Genomic DNA, 17,206 nt, shown 5'->3' on the forward strand with positions numbered 1-17,206 from the left:
TCTGGTAAAGTCTTAAAGGTACTACAAAGACAATTGTGAATTTTGAAACCATAAGCGTCATTATCAACTCAGCAGAATAAATCAAAAGCTGATTGGCATGAAGTTAATAACAGTAAATCCTCGAGGAGAGGAGTATCAAGTTAATTTTTACTGCCAGAAAAATAGGTAATTATAAACATGGTGAAATACAACTGAAAAAAATCAACTAAATGTTTTTGAGTTGTGTGCTGAGCCGTACCATGATGATTGCAGTACCCAGCTCCACAAACTGAGTCTAGCAGCATATTCGGTTGTATGAAAAGGAAAATAAGTTTCAAAGAAAAGAAATAATGGTATCTCCTATGGAAAGTGTCAGGCTGCATCTGGAATATTGTGGTCTGTTTTGTTTGCATAAAGCAGTCTTTAAAAGGATATTCATGAATGAGAGGAAAGTACAGGAAGGTTCTTGGACCATCTTGTGGTAATAATTTTGTTATAACTAAAGAAAAAAAGTATTTGGCAAGTTGTGATAAAACCAGATTTTGCTAAAATTTGGTATTCTGATTATCTACCCCAATCCCTCTTCTCTCGGACAATAGCACTTCCATCCCTCTCCTAGAATGGCAGTGCTTTAACTCACTCACTCACTCTTCGTGAGCAACAGCTTCAATTCCTTGACAAAGTCTAACTTGGGTACTTCCAAGGTTCCTGTCGCCATGGGTACCGTATCTAAAAAAGACATAAGACTCTGAGGTGAAACATACTAGCAGAGTTATTGTACATGGTCATGATCTGAAGCTACAGGACAAGGTTTAAACTATATTTTAGGAACGACTGCTTCTCCCAGAGAGTGGCTGGAAAGTATAACAATCTATTTCGAATTACATAGGAACAAGTAGTATAAAGGAAGTGGGTAGACCATGTATTTGGAATACAAATTACAATTGGTTATGCCTACATCTAATCTCTGTGAGTATCACTGGGAATACTGAAGATTCTTACAACTTCAGTGTCAATGGAGACAGAGGTGATGGCAGTTATCAGCCAATAAGAATGCTGGATGACATAAACTGAGTTTCTGTGGAAGTGGCTCATTTTGGGGGAGACTTGGCTTTTTTTTTTTTTTTTTTATGAAGATAATTTCTGGGACAGCATACATGCAAAACTTCTCCTTCTCACTCACTCAGACATGCAGAATGACAACTACTCACATCCAAGATCTTCCCACTCTCTAGGGCTCCCTTCTTTGCTTCTCTGTTTTAATTTCTGCCTTTCTCAGAACACCACACAGTTTGATCTCTCCACAATGTCTAAAAGAAGCCACCCTAAGTAGGACTTTTAAACTTCTTCAGCAGTCCTTGTAGACTCATTGGCAGCCATAGACTTTGCTAGAACTATAATGTTCTGGTGCAGTGACCTAAAAAGCCTTAACTTTTAGAACCATGGTAAATTCAAGTTGATAGTAAAGGAAATATCCACCATCACCACTGAAGCTAAGGATGAATCCATGGACTCCATTAGGCTGGCAGCAAGCTCAGTGGCGAGGCATAAACACTGACATAAACCATAAGGCCAATGCTGCATACCTCAAAATTGTCAGGTGTATGTCCATTTAGAGAGATGCCTAATGTGGTCCTAGCTAACACTGAGAATCCAAGCACTTGATCCCTACTCAAAAAAATTTCAAGTAGGTCTACAGGCCCTCATGTACAAGTGTGGAAGCTCTTTTCATCTCAACCCACAGGAGAGGGACTCTTTTAATAAAAATACAAATAAAATTTAAAAAAAACAAACCTTAATTGGAAAAAACTGGAATTGAAAATATCTGTTAGCATGTCCTGCATGAATGATTTTGTTAAAATATTTTCATGAAGATTCAGGACTCTCAACCCCTTGGGGTGACTAATCTGTTACTGTCTGGTCCCCAGGCAGTGGGGCTGTTAATGAAGAGCCTCAAGCCTGACACACACGTACAGTCCACCCTCCCTAGAAGCTAGAGTGAAGAGTTCAATGGAGGAGCAGCACATCAGCATGCACGCTCTCTTTTGAGGAAAAATCATAACTTGCACTGGAAACTGGCAAGACACTGCTGTGGTTCCAGTATAGGTAAAAAATTTGGATTTACAGCAAAACTTGTATTAGGGTGGCCACTACTGAAAACAGCAGGGTATTTCTGACTTTTTCATGTAAGTCTAGAATCCTCACCTGTGCTCTTGTGGACACCAATAGAGCTGCAAAAAAGCAGAAAACACAATACAAAGATCAAGCTTTTCAGATAAAATCTAAAAGCCTTAGATGTATAGCAGTCCGGAGGGTCCTAACCCTTTTAACTTTTTGTACTGGCACTTTGCCATCTTTTAAAATGTGATTCAAATACAAATAGACCTCTTACAACAGCTGAGCCATGTCACCTCTTTGAAATACCCAACCTCTGCCTGCCAAACTTTCTAAATCACACAGCGTGTCATGGATGCCCCATTATACTAGCTTCTGATTAAATAAATAAAGCTCAATGACATAATCTGCAATGCTCAGTCATCTGTTTCTGTGCTTTCCAACATAAAAGAAAACGTTCTAGTCATGGAAATTTTGATTTTTGATGTGTTTAAGACATCTTTTATGAGAGAGGAGTAACTTTTGTCAGAAACAGTATCTGTGTGTTTACTGGCTTATAAAATTATACTAATTTCACAAAGACTTCCCCCATTTAGAACTGGAATAAGTTTTCTAATTTTACTCCAGTATTTTGTGGGGTTGGGTTGGAATCCTCACTAGGAGGATTAGAGGTAAGTCATAGTAATGTCAGTATAGGATGGACTTAAGTCAGAGTTACTCAAAATTTTAATATTGCCTCTTTCATAAAAGTATCAAGATCACACGTTATTTTTAATTCAGTCCATAGTACGAATTGTTGACAAGGACTTATGGCCTTTGAAATTCAAAATAAATATTCATACAGTAGTAAAGCCAGTTCCTTTAACTGTGATGCAGTTTGTTAATGGTAGGTGCTAAATACTTCACTATATATGCAGCTGATACTTGAAGAAATTTGAAGTGTTTTCCTGTAGTGATGCTTAGTATTGTGAACATATTTTAACAAAATCATTCATGTAAGATATCGCTACAGATGGATAGCAAAATGTGGCACCTATGTTGACTCAAGAAGTGAAGAGTCGAAGATGCTAATAATTTACTGTAATGGAAGTGATGCCTACGTAAGCCATTGCTCAGGTGTAATAGAAAGTTAAGTAACAGAACACATGATAACATATAATAGATCGTAAAATCTATTAGTTACAGCAGTGAATCCAGACTCAAAGCAGGACACAGAAGGCTGTTGCTCTTGATTAGGCTACAGCAGTGGTTCCCAAACTGGGGTTCGCGAACCCTTGGGGGTTCGCAGAACGTTACAAGGGGTTCGCCAGAAAAATTTCACTAATGGCGCCCAGAGGACCCTGGGCATTGGAGGCAGCAGGTGGGACCCGGTTGCTGGGCAGACAGTGTGGGAGCTGGCCGCCCGAATCCCAGCGCTCTGCACAGGGCTGGCAGCCCGAGCCCCAGGGAGAGTGGGGCCGGGCAGTTGGGGCTGGCAGCCCGAGCCCTAGTGGTCAGCAGGACCTGCAGCCCGAGCTCAGTGGACCAGGGCAGTCAACGGGGTCCAGCAGCAGGAGCTATGCTGAGTGCAGAGGAAATTTAAAGTTAAATCCCTGAAAATATTCATTTTTAGGAGGGGGTTCACGAGATTTCACAATTTAGGGAAAGAGGTTCCGCAGGCAGTTGAAGTTTGGGAATCACTGGCCTTGAGATTCTCATTCATCCCCATTGACACTTCACACATCATTCTTTTAAAAATAAAAATTCCACCTATACATTATTTTACATTCCTAATTAAAAGTGAAGCTTCAAATTCATAATAAAGTTATTGGTACATTCTAGAATAATTTATTATATTGAAAATTCAAACTTAAGTTTTAACAGAGGGACTGTCTTAAGTGTATCTAGTACAGAAAAAGGATGCCTTTTATTCCCATTAGCATGTTTTCTTCATTGAAAGTCTTTGTGTTCAGTTAATTTATATTTTAACTTTCATGTTAAGGATACCTGGAGAAACTGTTAGATGCTCTATTTTTAAATAAACCTACTTGAAGTAGATTTTAGTATTTGTGATAACAGGTTTGAGAGGGAATTAGAAAAGTTTAATATGGCACTAACATATCTGGTAATGTTACAGGTTTGATTTTGCATTTAACTTGATTTAAATTGGGAATATGCAGCTCATGAGTTTGTTTAATGTTTTCTTTTTCAGTCCAGTGAAATGCCCAAATTGACAGAGCAATTGGCGGGACCACTTCGCCAAATGCAGGTAATTTTCCAGTGAAAATCTCTTTGAATTCAGTGGGACAGCTCACTGGCATAAAATTAAGCATATGTGTAAGTGCAGGATGAGATTTAATTTTGGTAAAATTGGTGAATTCTTTGTCTAATTATAGTAGCGGATTTTGTTATTCTTGGTTATACATTCTCTTTTTTGAGGCCTGTGCAAATTAGAGGGTCATCGCTTCTGTAGTTCAAGCTTATTGCACACACCAGGGACTCTGTGAATTCTTCCATTCCCACCCGCTCAGGGCTCCCTGGGTGCCACCCTCCCTTCCCCTTCTATTTCTGGAACTCCCTGCAACTCCCCACAGCCAGGGGTTTGCTGTGAATTCCGAAGCCCTCCATTCTCCCTTCCCCCTGGCCGGGGACTCTGTATGCCCCCTTCTCCATATCAGGATCCCACAATCTACCCCCCCGCCACCCATTAGGGGTCGTGCCCCCCATTTCCCTCAACCAGGAGTTGTGTGCCCCATATTCTCTCCTCCCCTATAACAGGGTACCCTATTCTCCCACCATGCTAGGGGCTATATGCATGCGCCCATTTCCTCCACCACCTCATTATTGTTAGTCTGGGATAAAAGTCATTCAGGGTGTCAACATGTTAAATTCTATTGGGAGAATGAGCAGGCTGGTGGTGTGCAGTAAGGCATTAATTTGGGTGCCTTCAATGACAGGTTTGCTTTATAGACCAGTGGCTCTCAACCTTTCCAGACTACTTTCAGGAGTTTAATTTGTCTTGTGTACCCCCAAGTTTCACCTCACTTAAAAACTACTTACTTACAAAATCAGACATAAAAATACAAAAGTTTCACAGCACACTGTTACTGAAAAATTGCTGACTTTCTCATTTTTACCATATAATTATAAAATAAATAAATTGGAGTATAAACATGCCTACATTTCAGTGTATAGTATATAGAGAAGTATAAACAAGTCATTGTCTCTATGAAATTTTAGTTTGCATTAACTTCATTAGTGCTTTTTATGTAGCCTGTTGTAAAACTAAGCAAATATCTAGATGAATTGATGTAACCCTTGGAAAACCTCTGCATACCATCAGGGGTACACATACCCCTGGTTGAGAGCCACTGCTATAGGCAACTGTAGGGATCCTTAAAACTGTGGCTCTGCTAACCAGATGCAGTGGGCTTCCTGTGTCCCTTGTTTTCCCCTTTTTGGTTTTCCAATTTTCTCCGAAATAAATAGGGTTCTGGCTGTTGATGGCCTAGAACACATTACCTGAAATTTTTGAAATTGATCAGATGCAGAGTTCAAAAGTTACCATGTAATGTTCAGACACACACAAACAGAGAAATGCCGTCAAGTTGCATGTAAGGCCTTCATGAGCTTGGCCAATTAACATGTATCATTCTTAGATTTTTACATATAGGTTAATAACTGCACTATAAATTGCTGGGTTACATTTATTCTAATGAGATTTCAAATTCTAGTGTAAACAATGAGTTAGTTTCTGGTTTTGAAGAATTTGTCACACTGCAACTTGATTTTAAAACTAAACCTTTTATTGTTAAAGGAATGTGCTAAAAGAATTGCCAAAGTTTCAGCAGAAGCTAAATTGGAAATTGATGAGGAAAATTACCTAAACTCCTTCAGACCCAACCTAATGGATGTAGTATACACATGGGCGAATGGAGCTACTTTTGCTCACATCTGCAAAATGACCGATGTCTTTGAAGGTATGTTGCTTTAAAACTTCCATTTTATGAAATGTTAGTGTAGTACAGTTCACAAATTCTGTGTGATTGACTTCTGTTCTTTGTGACGTAGTTAAAGTTTGCATTCTTCTGTTGGGAGAAAATTAGGAATCTGAAAGGCCCAAAGCTGGTTCTAAATATCCTTCTGAAAGTACTGTAAAGTTACTCAAGCCAGATATTTTCAAGTATTTGCTTTCTCTGTAGTAGAAAACCACAGACTTTTTCTAGTTTGTGTAGAAATCATTTTAAGTCTACTTAACTGTTTTGGTAATTTGGAAACTATAAAATATTTTATGGGGTTTGACTCTCCCCTCGATAATAAATAACCAATTTATTTAACCAAAAAGAGTAGCATTTATAAAACATAGAAATCCTAAAAATTGCAGTATATTGTGCTTACAAGAAGAATTTTAATGCTCAATTTCTTATTCAAAGCCGAAATGTTTGCCTCGACAAATCTATAACTCTTGTTATATCAGCTAATGATGACCATAAAAATAGTATGTAAGGGAAAGTGGAGATTTTTGCTTCATAACTTCAGTTTTGTACAAGTTAAGTCCTTCACACTTAATTACAAAGTCAGAGGAGAAAATATTTTGGAAAGAAGCTAGGAGCTTCTTTCCAAAAATGTACTAGATAGGGAAGCTAAAAATGTACTAGATAGGGAAGTTTTTTTACTTAAGTCAGCTTTAATGAATATACATCCTGATTTAATTTCAACTGTGATTACAGAGGGTAAGTTTCCCCCTCTCCCCCCGATTCATTGAGTTGCCATAGTAAAATCAGTTTTTTGTTTCCATAACAAACTCAACAAAGATTATTCATTTTGACATCTAAAGGAACAAAGTTGTTTTCCTGACAGTCTGACTTCCCATATTTATCTTTTAAAATATGAGATGCAAAGGGATTGATTTGTATTCTGATGAGAGAATCCATTAGATTCAGTTCAGTGTCTAATGCATTCAGGAATATTTGTGTATTGCTTACTGACAAGTAAAAATGTGGTGGTCTGATTTTCTAGCTCTTCTCTGTTAGATACTTTAGGGATACTATGCATGCAGTTTGATTTAGTGGAGAGCACAGAATGTGAAACTTGTATTTTGTAAAGTCTTGTAGGGAATTCTTTCAAACCTTTTAACTTGATGCCAGAGTCTCAGCTGTCAACATTTAGAAAGCTGATCCCTACTGATATTGTTTTGTATTTTATTGTTTGTTCTGTTGCCAGCTCAGAAAACGACATGGGTTATCAAAAACTACTTTCCTTTAAAAATGGAACACTAGAAGATTCTTTAGTTTACTTTTTGCTTACTAAGCTCTGTTTGGTGCTGTACAAAATGGTACACTTTTATAGTGTTACAAGTGACTTCTTCCTCAATAACACTGTAAGGCTGTTAATATTATTTTATTACTTTTTTGTGATGCACCATGATCCAAGCTTTAATTTATGGGAGGAAAAATCAGTAAAGAACGGAGTGAGGATTAAATATTAATAATACTTTGCAAAGTGCCATACAAATACTAATCCTCAGAAGATCCTCTTAGGCTGTTGGTAGTTTTTTAGGTGCAGCCACTTCAGAGAATGTATTCCTTCCCCTGCTCCCATCTATTTGTGTTCCCAATGATGTCCCCCTTCAAAACAGCTGCATGATTTTGCATTCTTGCTCTTTGTTCCCCCTTTTCTTCTTTGTGCCTTAAAATTCTCAGATAGAATCTTGTTTGGGGAGAGGCTTGCTAAGAAAGTGGTGCTTGACAGTAGCCAAAGATTTCACTCCCTACAACAAAACCCAAAGAGGGCTACAAGCCGTCCTAGTTTTATCCACAGCAAAGGTACCAGAGAAGAGACTCCTGACTCCAGGCGTAAACCTAGGTATGGAGCACCATGGGGAAGCATGGGCCCAGAAATGGGACTAGTCCCTCCTTCCACTCCAAACCATTGGTATGTCCGCAGTAGGGTTCCTAGAAATAAGGGTAGGGTATCACTCTTCACAAGCAGATGGGAGTCAATCCACTTCAGTATAAAGTGCAGCACAGATCTCAAGAAACACACAATACTGGTAAAAAGAAAAAAGAAAAGGAGTACTTGTGGCACCTTAGAGACTAACCAGTTTATTTGAGCATGAGCTTTCGTGAGCTACAGCTCACTTCATCGGATGCACTTTCCCACTTCCTAAAGTTTTGGCAGTAGAACTTATGTTTCAAGAAAGGTGCTGTCATAAATATAAAGGGAAGGGTAACCACCTTTCTGTATACAGTGCTATAAAATCCCTCCTGGCCAGAGGCAAAACCCTTTCACCTGTAAAGGGTTAAGAAGCTAAGGTAACCTCGCTGGCACCTGACCCAAAATGACCAATGAGGCGACAAGATACTTTCAAATCTGGAGGGGGGGGGCGGACAAAGGGGTCTGTCCGTCTGTGTGATGCTTTTGCCGGGAACAGATCAGAAATGCAGCCTTCCAACTCCTGTTTAAGTTAGTAAGTAATCTCGCTAGAAATGCGTTAGATTTCCTTTTGTTTAATGGCTGGTAAAATAAACTGTGCTGGAGGGAATGTATATTCCTGTTTTTGTCTCTTTTTGTAACTTAAGGTTTTGCCTAGAGGGATTCTCTGTGTTTTGAATCTGATTACTCTGTAAGGTATTTACCATCCTGATTTTACAGAGGTGATTCTTTTACCTTTTCTTTTAAGAACCGGATTGATTTTTCATTGTTCTTAAGATCCAAGGGTTTGGTTCTGTGTTCACCTGTACCAATTGGTGAGGATTCTTATCAAGCCTTCCCCAGGAAAGGGGGTGTAGGGCTTGGGGGGATATTTTGGGGGAAGACGTCTCCAAGTGGTCTCTTTCTTTGTTTAAAACGCTTGATGGTGGCAGCGTACTGTTCAAGGACAAGGCAAAGTTTGTACTTTGGGGAAGTTTTTAACCTAAGCTGGTAAGAATAAGCTTAGGGAGTCTTTCATGCAGGTCCCCACATCTGTACCCTAGAGTTCAGAGTGGGGAAGGAACCTTGACAGGTGCTCAGTACTCTGTACCCCCTCTTCATAGTAAGAAGACAGAGCAGATCAGGCCACCTTGAGATCATAAGGAGGCCAGAACAGTGGGATGAAGACACTAGCTTATACTCTTATCAAAATGTCTGCATGAAGCCTAATAACATTGGTGGATCTGGCAGAGATTTAGAAGCTCCTTCCCATTAGTACTGTCATCATCAGTTTGTGGTTTGCCAGCAGAAATAGTTACTAGCAAAGTAAAACATTGCACTTTGTGAGTATCATAGGGCAGAGGATAGACCAAAGGTATTAGCAGTGATAATAGTTGGGCTGAGAAGTCTAAGACTTAAGTTCTGCACATTCTTAAATGACGTACTGTTAGACTGTAACTGGTAAGGAGAGAGCAAATATGATTCACGTCCTGTGCTAAGTATAAATACTTCATGAGCTTTGTAACCTTGCTTGGTTACCTATTAAGGCTCTGTTCCATGTAGACAGGCCTGTAGATATTTTTGAACTTTTGGGGCTGTGGAGAACGCAAAGAAAGGCGATTGCTTGCCCATAGTACCATAGGTCTTGTCATTTCGTGATATGAAGCATGTAGGTCAATGAAGGGAATCTTCTTGTCTCTTGTTAGTTCAGGGATTCAGCACAATGGAGGGAAAGTTCACATACACATTTATAGCTGTTCTGGGCAGTTTAGTGCACTGTGTGCATAAGCATCCAACAGGCCACACTTGCAGACTCTTGTTATGCTAAATTGTACTCACGTAGCCCTTTTTTATTCAGTTGACCTTAACGATAGCAGAACCAGTGCTTTACTATAATACTCAATACTCTCCAGGCAAGTAGTGTCTCCACTACCACATCGGGTCCTTATGAAAACTCTGCTGATTCATTAGCACTAGTGGCTTTTGTTCTTTGTTTGTCAAGGAGTCTGAAGGGTAGCTGGAGTTTAAGGAGTTAGTAGATCATTCCTAATGCTTAATTCCACTGAGGTTGAGGGTTGTGAGCCATTATGTCCTTGATGTGACTTCATGGTTATATAAAACTTCCAGCATGAACCTTGCCTAATTCCTTTGCCTCTTTTCAAATGGTGTAATACACTTTCAGTGAAGGCAGCAACCCCCAGGCCTCCTCAAGAAAGTGGGCCTCAAACCAAAAATTGTCTCACTCCTCCCATTTTCTTCTTTGAAGAAGGGAAATTTCTACAGTTCCATTATCCTGCCCTAGGATTCCACTTTTATGGCTTACATCACCTACATACACGTGTAAGAGACAGCAAGTTCCTCCAAAGCTAAAGGACAAAAACAGAATTTCCCCTGCTCTAGGGGCTGGTCTTTGTGGCAGAATCTCCCTGTGCTTGAAGGTGGTTGTGGTGAATCAAGTTAACCAGCATGACTACACCATGGGCAGCAGTCCAGGCGGAATGGTGCTCAGCATCATGTCAGTTTAATTACTATTTCTTCATCGTAAGATCAAAAACAGGGCGAGTTTGTGTTGCCTTTGAGCTTAAGAACCAGTGTTTTAATAATGATTAGGTGACATGCTTAACACATGTCCTAGCCTGCCCTGCCAGCAGCGCTGTGACCAGCACTGTGTTGGCTAGCACTTTTCTTCCCTACACAATGTTACTGTGTTCGATCAGTTTCGGTAATCATTGAAATAAGGAAATTGACACATTCTTGCTCATTTATTCTGAATTCCTGGCCATCATTAGTTTATGCTGGAAATCTGAAGTTTAGTGCCAAAAGCCTACTAAGCTAGGTTTCCTGTGACCAACAGAAAACCTGGCAATCAGTACTTCTGGACTCAGCAGATTCCTCCTATTGAGAGGCTGCCTTTCTGACCACTGGAAGAAATTGTATCCCTTGGAGATACGCTTCAAAGGAATAAGGAGGGAAACAGATGATGGAAATCAAGAGCTACTCCCAGCTAGCCGTTCTTCTTGTGTTTCCCAGTTCACTCTTGGCTGAATAGGCCACACAAAGGCAATTAAAAATACAACTTTACCATTTGTTACATACTTCCTGTGTTCTGGATAACAGGACTGCTGGCTGCAAATGGGGAACAGAGTCACAGCCCAGGCTGTTTGCTGTTAGCCATTATGGCTACTGTAGCCTTCCGGTCACTCTTTGCAATGGTGGAGCGAGCAGACTTTTCCTCTAACCTTATGGGTCTATCTTTCATCTTTTGTGAGGGTGAAGATGCATGATTCGTCCCTTAAGGGGGTTTGTAAAAGGAGACAGTTCCTGCAGAATTGTCCAAAAATAAATGCTGACTCTCTGAAGATTTACCCAGATAAAGCATTGTGGACTTTGTACCACACTGCATCTACATTTTTATATCAAAGCACCTGAGTTTCTGCAGCATAGTGACACTGAATCCTGTGGTACATTGACATAGGGGTTTCAAGTAGATTAAAAAACAAGCTTTTATTGAATTGAATATGAAAATGAATAATAAAATAAGGAACACTGTGATTATTGTTATATTAAATACAAGTCTCCATTGAAGGGCTTGTCTAGATGTTGGTAGTAGCTCAGTGCATACGAGGGAACTTCTAGTGCATGTTAACAAAATCCACATAGTCAGTTAGAGCATGACCCACTAGATTTACACCCTGGCGCGTCTCACACTAACTTTTGTCTGGACAAACCCTAACTCTTTCTAATTTAATATTACCCCCATACTACAAGATTGTCTTCCACACTGAAAGCAACATGCAGTATGGTGGGATAGGATGGGGTGAGAACTAGAAACTTTGGCATGGTGGTAGGAGGCATTTGGCACATAGGAGAGGGGGTGGAAGCCTTTGGCACTGAGGACAAGATTAATATTGTCTATTCCCCTTTGTGTTGTGGACAGGGGTAGATTTGAGGATCTGACATTCTGGGGGGAAGGGGAGAGCTTAAACATTTGCATACTTAATTTGTTCCTCATTATTACAAAAACACCAAATTGTACTGAGTAAAAACACTGCACAATGATGATTTAGATACAACCCCCTGTTTTTTCCTCCCTTTTTTCTGCACAGCAAGTGGCTAGAGGAAGGGCTTGCTTAGCAGGTATGTTCTTTGCTATTACATGGGAGACAGTTACATCCTGATCCAGGTTTTTTGTGATCTGGACCAGCAGGCACCAGGGCAGGATCTCTGGTGGAAGAATTAGGCTGTGTAACTCATGAGCAGTGTAGCTCCATCACCAACAGTAGCAATGAGGGAAGCTGTAGGCTAGATGGGGATTGGACATTTTTAATGCTGACGGTTTTACAAACCAACAAATTGATCCCCCCCTTTTGGAGCTGGTCAAAACTCAAGATTTTTAGTCTGTAAGAAATTTTGGATTTTCAGAAGTTGGGTTAATTCTCCATTGGAATAAAACTGAATTTGCGGAAACTGTTCAGCAAGACAAAAATGTCATTTTGGAAATAGTGAAACATGGTGTTTCTGGGGGAAAAACAAATAAAACTGACAATGTCAGTTGAGTGATCTGCTGCCAGGGCTCCCAGGGTCTGTGGCAGCCCTGCCATGAGGACTGTCTTGGGGTTGGGAATCCCCAGGGCTCCTAGAGACCTGAGCCACAAGAAATCTAGCTTGTACTACAGGCACAACAGCTAGAAATCCTCAAAATATCACCATCTACCAGAGCCATCTCAAGCATTCAAAAAAAAAAACAAACCCCAACCCCATCTAAAGTAACTTTTCTATGGAAAGGTGATTGTCACTTGTCCAAATAATTTTTACAGCTAGAGAAGTATAAAATGGAATAAAAGCCATGAACTGCCTTGAAGGAAACAACCAATAGGCATTTTACACACAATTAGCTCTTTTTCCAGAGCCTTTCCTTCACTACAAACTGAATGCCTGACTCCTGCCAGTGTTCCAGTGGCTGGCAGGCTCCCTGCCACAAGCTGTAGACCCTAGAACACTCACAGGTTTCCAGTAGAAACCTGCCTGGTGTTTGAACAAGTTTTATCAAATCTGAAATGGATTTGGCAAAACATTTCTGAGCAGCTCTGTCCTTCTACCTTACAGCTGCCCTCAGCAGTGGAGGTGCACCAACTGCAGCGCCTAATGTTCCTGCTGCAGACTGAGCCTTTGAATGCAGGAAGCTGTTTCCAAAATGGGGGTGGAGTGTTGTGCATCATTCCCAAAGAAAGGTTTCTTGCTAAATAGCAGCAGCATTGATTTGTGACTAGAAATCAACCCACTCCCTAACAATCAGAAGTAAAGTGGCCATGACAGGGTCTTATACTTACAAGCCATAGTGGGGTGGAAGTGAGGGGGGGGGGGGGGGGGGAACGGGAGAGAAAAGGGACCTAGAGTTTTGAAAAAGAAAACTGCCAAGCAATAATCTGTTTAAACATTTATAGATTGACTTGGTTTTTTAAAAGGAAGATAATGTAGGTTTAGGAATACTGGTTGCTGTGTACAACTTTGTTTTGTCTGCAACAGCTATAATGAAGCCTCTCTCTGTAAGCTGGTGCTTGGTGGAATTGTATTCTTGTGAACAGACTCTAGCAGGGACTTCCAGAAAACTGAGTTGATGTTGCCAAAATGCAGCGTGGCTATGCTCAGGGGAACTGCTGATGGTTCACTTATTTTGGACTCGTGCTTTGTCTCAGTAATTGATGCCATACGGCTTTTAACCTGCAATGGCTGCAAGCGGTTTTACAGATACTGCAGGAGTTACTCCTGCTGTAGTAGATGACATAATGGCAGCAATGAATGTGTTCATATGAAGAATGCCTTAACAAAACAAATGTGTGCAGGCTTTCACTGAATATAGACAATTGTGGAATTAGCGCTTTATTTTCAAAGAGGGGTGTCTTTAGGCCTGGGTGGCAGAGATAAATTACTCTGGATTGTCACTTCTACAGTCTTCCTCCAGACCAGTTTGTGCTTTGTAGTATCAGTCGTCTGTGAAGTCACAACTCTGCCTGAAAAAATTAATCAAAGAGAAGCTTGTCCACAGCAGATAGTGCACTATCTGCTGGAAATTTAGATAAAAAATTACACTGAAGCTTCTTGTTCTCCATGTGGATATCACTTCAGTGCTGTTTACAGTCAAATGTGAAATCTGTACTGGACAGATATTTCCACATCACAGACTAGCTTTAAATTAGATTGTAACAAAGAAGCAAAAATTGTATAATAGCACACTATATGTATTTACCATCCCTTCTATTTGAGGTATATCAAGTACTGTGCTTACATGTACTTAGTTATGCTACACCCCTGTATAGGATGTGGAACATGTCATGCACCAGAATCTAGTGCAGTCTCCACTAGCCCCATTCATTGTAGCAGAGAAAGTGAGCTGGCAATGGGACAAAGTCTTTAACACCTAAATTCAAAGCCCATCTGCTCAGTAATCTCCCTGCTTTATATCCCATTGCTTTGAGCATCCGATTGTCCCTTAGTTTGAACAGTGGACAAGGGAATCCATGTATCAAAAAACAAATGCTACTGTCAGTTCAGGTATTCAGTTTATAATGAAGGAAAGACTCTGGAAAAAGAGCTAATTATGTGCAAAATGCCTATCTGTATTTCAGCTGTTCATGACTTTTATTCTATTTTATACTTCTCTAGTGGCAAAAATTGTCTGGACAAGTGACAATCACCTTTCCATAGAAAAGTTACTTTAGATGGGGTTGGAGTTTTTTTGGAATGCTTGGCTATGGTAAGAGGAGGTCTTGATACTTTGAGCATCTCTGGCTAGTGTGCCTGCAGTGCAGGCTAAATTTCTTGTGCAATATTCAGGCTCTCTAAAACTCTTGAGCAGCTGATTGAAATAGGTAACAACTAAAGTTTCAGGGGCAAAGAGTTATTAGCCATGTAAAAGAAGCTTAATTTCTAGAAATGAAAGCTGGACTGTGGGAATGTAAGTTGGCATATGAAGTCAGTGGTTTTAAAATGGAATTCTGTTACAAATCCAAAGCATTGTACTTAAGGAAGTAGGCCTGAAGCTGTACTGTTTAAGGATATCCTTCACGCAGAAGCTCAGGTTACATTAATGATATGTCATGTAATGAATTTAGTCAACTTTCTTGTTGCCATTAAGTGAAGTGACTGCTAAAAAAACCAAAGGCTTCATTTTTATCTAGGTAGCATAATTCGTTGTATGAGGCGGCTAGAAGAATTGCTTCGACAGATGTGTCAAGCAGCAAAGGCCATAGGAAACACAGAGCTGGAAAATAAGTTTGCCGAAGGTATGTATTTAGAATATGGTTATAAATAGAAGGGTGAAAGCATGTACCTATGAACTAAATCTATTTCAGCTTCTAAAGAAAATATTCAAGCCAAGTTCTTTTGAATTATTATTGAAAATCCTACATTATCTGAGAGAAAAAGCACTCTTTTAATTTAACACATTGTCAACTTGATTCTTTCTATAGAGAGGTATGGGTGCTGGAAAGTCTGACTTGGCTTTAGAGAGTTTATTTGCAATAGTAGTAAAAGCTAGCTGTTATAAGCATAAATCTACCAAATTTTATGAAAAAAAAACTGCTTAAAAGGATAATGCAGCTACCCTTTCAAGGGTAGATTCTCACTGTACTTTATCCATGGGTCTAAAGTCATGACTTACACCATGCATAGAATATACAAGTCTCAGACTAGTACGGGTACCACATAATCTACTGTCACAAGGTTCAGCTCTTACCTATATATTTTATGACACAATAATATTAATCTGTTTTTTCTTTTTGATAGGAATTACCAAAATCAAGAGAGACATTGTGTTTGCTGCAAGCCTCTACCTATAAAAATCTATGTTCTGGAAGCTCATTACGGATTGGGAGCAATCTGAGACTTGTTCACGGAGCAGAATAATTTTAGACTGGTGGCATCAGGCCAGTTTGCCATCTTCACCCCCAAGACAGACATTTAATGGTGTATGTATTTAAAACAGGAAGCATTCTAGCAAAGCATCTTCCATACACAGTGCTGTTTGTACATAAGTGTTACCATGTTATTTTAATAAAAAAATTACAGAAGTGTTTTTATAAGCAGTAAGCTTGAACTAATAATTTTTTTAAAAGATTTTTAAAGCTATTAGATATACACAATGCTGTTATGTTACTATATACATGTAAAGTGAGCATCCAAGAGGTATAGTAGCAGCAGTCCCTTAAAGGCATTTATTTTACATATGGAGACTTATGAATTCATTTTTCTTTTAGACAGCGGGAGACTTCACAGGATCATGGTTGGTGATTACTGCCATAGTGATTTCCATTTGTTGGTGTCTCATGTAGAGTCGTATGTGAATCTTCTTCATTGGGTTTAAATGTACATCCCCTCACTTTGAAAAAATCTGATACGTACACCACCTGAGTGAACAAATTATACACTGTTAGAATTCTGTAAAACTCTACACCCATTGTCTGTCAGCTAAAACTATCCACATTAAGGAGGTAGTCTTACAGTGCAAGTTCTTATGAATTTGGATTGGTCTTGTGTAGTGATATATGGAGCCAGGGCACTAAAGTAACTGGTTCTGAGAGGAATTTACATTAAAGCTCTGATCAACTACCAGAAAATCTGTGAAACCTAAATATTTCCCCTTCAGTATTTTGGGATGAAACAGAAAAATGGATGTATGTATTTGAGCTAAACTTAGTTTCACACAATCTTAAACTGAAGTCCCAGACAATTAATAAGTAGACTTTATGGTGAAACTATCAAGCAAATACTGCACCCTAGTTTCTGGAGAATCACCAGAACGTCCACTAAGAAGGAAGGTTTTAAAGGTGTAAGTTGCATGCATCACAGTGGGTGTCACTGCTTTCCAAGGCACAGTTGTAGGATGAAGCAGATTCAAAGCATTCCTATCATTTTATATTTAAGTAAGTTTCAAATTGCTATACATATTCTGCTTTAAAATATAAAAGTTTCATTAGGAGTATCTGTGGTTAATTTTGCCATTTTCAACCCCAGTAGGACAAAATATTCAGAGGCCCATCAGCACACTCAAAAGCTATTTGAAATTGACAACTTCTGTTAAAAGTAAATTTATCTACTGAACAAAATATTAAGCAGCAGGTGGTTGCTGCTAGTTTTTAAAACAGCCAGTGCCTTCCAGCAGTTCAGTGGTTTCACTAAGCCCCTGGAACCAGAGGCTGATGAAGTGCTCAACCTAGTGTTT

The 17,206-nt window shown here is 39.5% G+C and overlaps 2 protein-coding genes across 4 annotated transcripts in view; one reads left to right on the forward strand and one right to left on the reverse strand.

Annotated features, from left to right (window-relative positions):
* Window positions 1-16,055, forward strand: part of MTREX (Mtr4 exosome RNA helicase) — a 91,206-nt gene extending 75,151 nt beyond the window's left edge. The window contains exons 24-27 of one of the 2 annotated variants that reach the window (XM_074952555.1): window positions 4,286-4,342; window positions 5,891-6,053; window positions 15,165-15,269; window positions 15,772-16,055. In XM_074952555.1, the coding sequence (XP_074808656.1) occupies window positions 4,286-4,342; window positions 5,891-6,053; window positions 15,165-15,269; window positions 15,772-15,824 (378 nt within the window). In that variant the 3' untranslated portion in view covers window positions 15,825-16,055. Of the gene's footprint in view, window positions 1-4,285; window positions 4,343-5,890; window positions 6,054-15,147; window positions 15,270-15,771 lie in introns of those variants that run through there. The other variant, XM_074952556.1, reaches the window with a different exon arrangement.
* Window positions 13,354-17,206, reverse strand: part of PLPP1 (phospholipid phosphatase 1) — a 133,955-nt gene continuing 130,102 nt past the window's right edge. For both annotated transcript variants that reach the window (XM_074952557.1, XM_074952558.1), the window contains exon 6: window positions 13,354-16,391. In XM_074952557.1, coding sequence (XP_074808658.1) covers window positions 16,263-16,391 — 129 coding nt within the window. In that variant the 3' untranslated portion in view covers window positions 13,354-16,262. The remainder of the gene's footprint in view (window positions 16,392-17,206) is intronic.

Source organism: Natator depressus, chromosome 5 (genome assembly GCF_965152275.1).
Source record: "Natator depressus isolate rNatDep1 chromosome 5, rNatDep2.hap1, whole genome shotgun sequence".
In the NCBI taxonomy this organism is placed as follows: Eukaryota; Metazoa; Chordata; order Testudines; family Cheloniidae; genus Natator; species Natator depressus.